Raw genomic sequence first — 4,088 nt, 5'->3', positions numbered from 1 at the left:
TTGTTAGAAAAAAACCATTTTATTTCATGTTGTCGCTCAGAAGACCAACAGAACTCTTGGACTCCAGCTGGAAGACGACAAGGGCGGTGGCTCTTTTATGCTTCTACAGCATCCGTCCATACAAACACACTCGGTCTCACGTCTCCCGCGCTGAAGCCGCATAGACCGCAGCTCGGCGGCACCGGCGTCCCCCTCCTCAACAGGCTCCGGACTGCAGCACGGGCTGGAACTGTCCGGCCATGCAGATTTCCTCCTGCTTCTGACGCACGACACGCTGGATGGCCGGGGGTAAACCGCGGGGGTTCCTGGAGAAGACCAGGCCGTAACCGTCCTCGCAGCTGCCGTCCTCCTTGACTGTGCGGCAGGCGTAGGTGATGGCGTAGTTGTCGTAGTCTGTGTCGATCACCCAGTAGTTGTCGCCTGGCGGTGGATGGAAAGGTTTTAGGAAGGAGGGGAGTGGGAGCGAAAAGAGGTGTAGGTGGGCACTAACCTCCACTGGACAGGTAGCTGGCCAGTCCCTGGTAGTTCATGAACATCTTGCCGGGGGTGGCGGGGTCGGGGACAGAGTACTGGGCGGCCATGTCGGCGCAAACAACCCAGAAGCTACAAGGGAATCACACGAGCAGATGTAAGTAAACAAAGACTTCAGAACTGATTTTCAAGACCAAGCAACCCAAGAATCTTCCACAGCTGATCCCAAAGACGAGGATCTTCCTGTCAGACATACCCAAAGAGAGTGACGCGTCCTTTGGAGGAAGCCGTCATGCTGCCGTCGTCGTCGATGGTGTACTCCGCAGAGATGTTGTCCTGCAAGAACAAGCCTTCCGGATCCTTCTTCTGCAAGGCGTACCACTTTCCAGAGTACTGCAGGAAGTCCAGGAAGTCACACTTTGCATGTTTTGTAGTTTTGGAGAAAGAGCTTTGGCCTCACTCACCCTGGCGGGGTCAAAGCCCTCTTTGACCGTGAAGCTGTCGACCACACAGGTGGTGCCCAGACTGCTCTCCATGCAGGACAGCAGGACCAGAAGAAGGACCAGCTTGGAGGACGCCATTCTGGGAGAAGAAACACAACGTTACCCGGGGTCTAAGTCAGAGAATCCCAAGCAAGGGCAATGGAACCCCGAACATCAGAGGGGTTCAGAACCTTGAAGGGCGTCCGTAGAAAAACTGAAGAAGGTATTTCTCTTACCTTCTCAGGGTAACAGCAAGGATGAAGTATGAGATGGACGTGGACAAACACCAGACTGGGTCTGGCATCCGCCCCGCCACCTTTATATTTGCAGACCCAGACCAGCTTATGGCTGATTTGCACTGCCGGGAACTACATAAGGTGCTTAGATCACGAGGTAATCCTGTTGGTGAGACGTCCTTACCGTAATCTGGCTGCTCTGTCGCAACGTGCCAAAGATTTACTGAGGAACACAATCAGGATTTTATGTAACCGATTAAGAGGACTATTTACTGTGGCGACACAGGTGGAGCGCGAAAACCCCCACGGGGAAAGATCCCAGACCTGAGTCATGTTGTGACAACTGATACAAGCAGTCCTGCAGAGTGTTTACATGTGTGTGATATCATGTGCGAGACAAGCAGTCCTGCAGAGTGTTTACATGTGTGTGATATCATGTGCGGTACAAGCAGACTGTTTACTTGTATGTGTGATATCATGTGCGATACAAGCAGTCCTGCAGACTGTTTACTTGTATGTGTGATATCATGTGCGATACAAGCAGTCCTGCAGTGTTTATTTGTGTGTGATATCATGAGCGATACAATCAGTCCCGCAGAGTGTTTACTTGCGTGTGATATCATGTGCGATACAAGCAGTCCTGCAGTGTGTATTACTTGTGTGTGATATCATGTGTGATACAAGCAGTCCCGCAGAGTGTCACCTGTGTGTGATATCATGTGTGATGCAAGCAGTCCTGCAGAGTGTTTACTTGTGTGTTATATCATGTGCGATACAAGCAGTCCTGCAGAGTTTTTACTTGTGCGTGATATCATGTGCGATATAAGCAGTCCTGCAGAGCGTTACTTGTTTGTGTGATATCATGTGCGATACAAGCAGTCCCGCAGAGTGTTTACTTGTGTGTGATACCACGTGTGATACAAGCAGTCCTGCAGAGTGTTTACTTGTGTGTGATATCATGTGCGATATAAGCAGTCCCGCAGAGTGTTTACTTGTGTGTGATACCATGTGCGATACAAGCAGTCCTGCAGAGTGTTTACTTGTGTGTGATATCATGTGCGATACAAGCAGTCCTGCAGCGTGTTTACTTGTATGTGTGATATCATGTGCGATACACGCAGTCCTACAGAGTGTTTACTTGTGTGTGATATTATGTGCGATACAAGCAGTCCTGCAGTTTTTTTCTTGTGTGCGATATCATGTGCGATACAAGTAGTCCCGCAGAGTGTTTACTTGTGTGTGATATCACATGCGATACAAGCAGTCATGCAGAGCGTTACTTGTTTGTGTGATATCATGTGCGATACAAGCAGTCCCGCAGAGTGTTTACTTGTGTGTGATACCACGTGTGATACAAGCAGTCCTGCAGAGTGTTTACTTGTGTGTGTGATATCATGTGCGATATAAGCAGTCCTGCAGGGTGTTTACGTATGTGTGATATCATGTGCGATACAAGCAGTTCTGCACAGTGTTTACTTGTGTGTGATGCCATGTGCGATACAAGCAGTCCTGCAGACTGTTTACTTGTATGTGTGATATCATGTGCGATACAAGCAGTCCTGCAGACTGTTTACTTGTATGTGTGATATCATGTGTGATACAAGCAGTCCTGCAGTGTTTATTTGTGTGTGATATCATGAGCGATACAATCAGTCCCGCAGAGTGTTTACTTGCGTGTGATATCATGTGCGATACAAGCAGTCCTGCAGTGTGTATTACTTGTGTGTGATATCATGTGTGATACAAGCAGTCCCGCAGAGTGTCACCTGTGTGTGATATCATGTGTGATACAAGCAGTCCTGCAGAGTGTTTACTTGTGTGTTATATCATGTGCGATACAAGCAGTCCTGCAGAGTTTTTACTTGTGCGTGATATCATGTGCGATATAAGCAGTCCTGCAGAGCGTTACTTGTTTGTGTGATATCATGTGCGATACAAGCAGTCCCGCAGAGTGTTTACTTGTGTGTGATACCACGTGTGATACAAGCAGTCCTGCAGAGTGTTTACTTGTGTGTGATATCATGTGCGATATAAGCAGTCCCGCAGAGTGTTTACTTGTGTGTGATACCATGTGCGATACAAGCAGTCCTGCAGAGTGTTTACTTGTGTGTGATATCATGTGCGATACAAGCAGTCCTGCAGCGTGTTTACTTGTATGTGTGATATCATGTGCGATACACGCAGTCCTACAGAGTGTTTACTTGTGTGTGATATTATGTGCGATACAAGCAGTCCTGCAGTTTTTTTCTTGTGTGCGATATCATGTGCGATACAAGTAGTCCCGCAGAGTGTTTACTTGTGTGTGATATCACATGCGATACAAGCAGTCATGCAGAGCGTTACTTGTTTGTGTGATATCATGTGCGATACAAGCAGTCCCGCAGAGTGTTTACTTGTGTGTGATACCACGTGTGATACAAGCAGTCCTGCAGAGTGTTTACTTGTGTGTGTGATATCATGTGCGATATAAGCAGTCCTGCAGGGTGTTTACGTATGTGTGATATCATGTGCGATACAAGCAGTTCTGCACAGTGTTTACTTGTGTGTGATGCCATGTGCGATACAAGCAGTCCTGCAGCATGTTAACTTATATGTGTGATATCATGTGCGATACAGGCAGTCCTACAGAGTGTTAACTTGTGTGTGATATCATGTGCGATACAAGCAGTCCCGCAGAGTGTTTACTTGTGTGTGATATTATGTGCGATACAAGCAGTCCTGCAGAGCGCTACTTGTTTCTGTGATATCTTGTGCGATGCAAGCAGTCCCGCAGAGTGTTTACTTGTGTGTGATATCATGTGCAATACTAGCAGTCCTGCAGAGTGTTCACTTGTGTGTGATATCATGTGCAATACAAGCAGTCCTGCAGAGTGTTTACTTGTGTGTGATATCTTGTGCG

General features: G+C 47.7%; 1 protein-coding gene across 1 annotated transcript; it reads right to left on the bottom strand.

Moving 5' to 3' along the window:
* rbp4l (retinol binding protein 4, like) lies at positions 1-1,328 on the bottom strand. Its single transcript, XM_061966038.1, has 5 exons — positions 1,190-1,328; positions 936-1,053; positions 728-864; positions 491-603; positions 1-420 (listed from the first exon to the last, which is right to left on the bottom strand). The coding sequence occupies exons 1-5, from the start codon at positions 1,255-1,257 to the stop codon at positions 197-199; spliced, it is 660 nt and encodes a 219-aa protein (XP_061822022.1). The 5' UTR covers positions 1,258-1,328; the 3' UTR covers positions 1-196.
* Between the last annotated feature and the right edge of the window lie 2,760 nt (positions 1,329-4,088).

The sequence above is a fragment of the Nerophis lumbriciformis genome, linkage group LG11 (assembly GCF_033978685.3).
Source record: "Nerophis lumbriciformis linkage group LG11, RoL_Nlum_v2.1, whole genome shotgun sequence".
Taxonomy (NCBI): domain Eukaryota; kingdom Metazoa; phylum Chordata; class Actinopteri; order Syngnathiformes; family Syngnathidae; genus Nerophis; species Nerophis lumbriciformis.
This window is presented reverse-complemented; position numbering and strand designations above follow the sequence as displayed.

What these genes read in the sequence shown, in the direction of transcription:
- rbp4l (XM_061966038.1), bottom strand. Translation starts at nt 1,257, where the DNA reads ATGCCAGACCCAGTCTGGTGTTTGTCCACGTCCATCTCATACTTCATC. An exon ending in CTTGCTGTTACCCTGAGAAG is followed by an intron (nt 1,054 to 1,189) that starts GTAAGAGAAATA and finishes TTCTTCTCCCAG; the next exon opens with AATGGCGTCCTCCAAGCTGG. An exon ending in GGACGCGTCACTCTCTTTGG is followed by an intron (nt 604 to 727) that starts GTATGTCTGACA and finishes ATTCCCTTGTAG; the next exon opens with CTTCTGGGTTGTTTGCGCCG.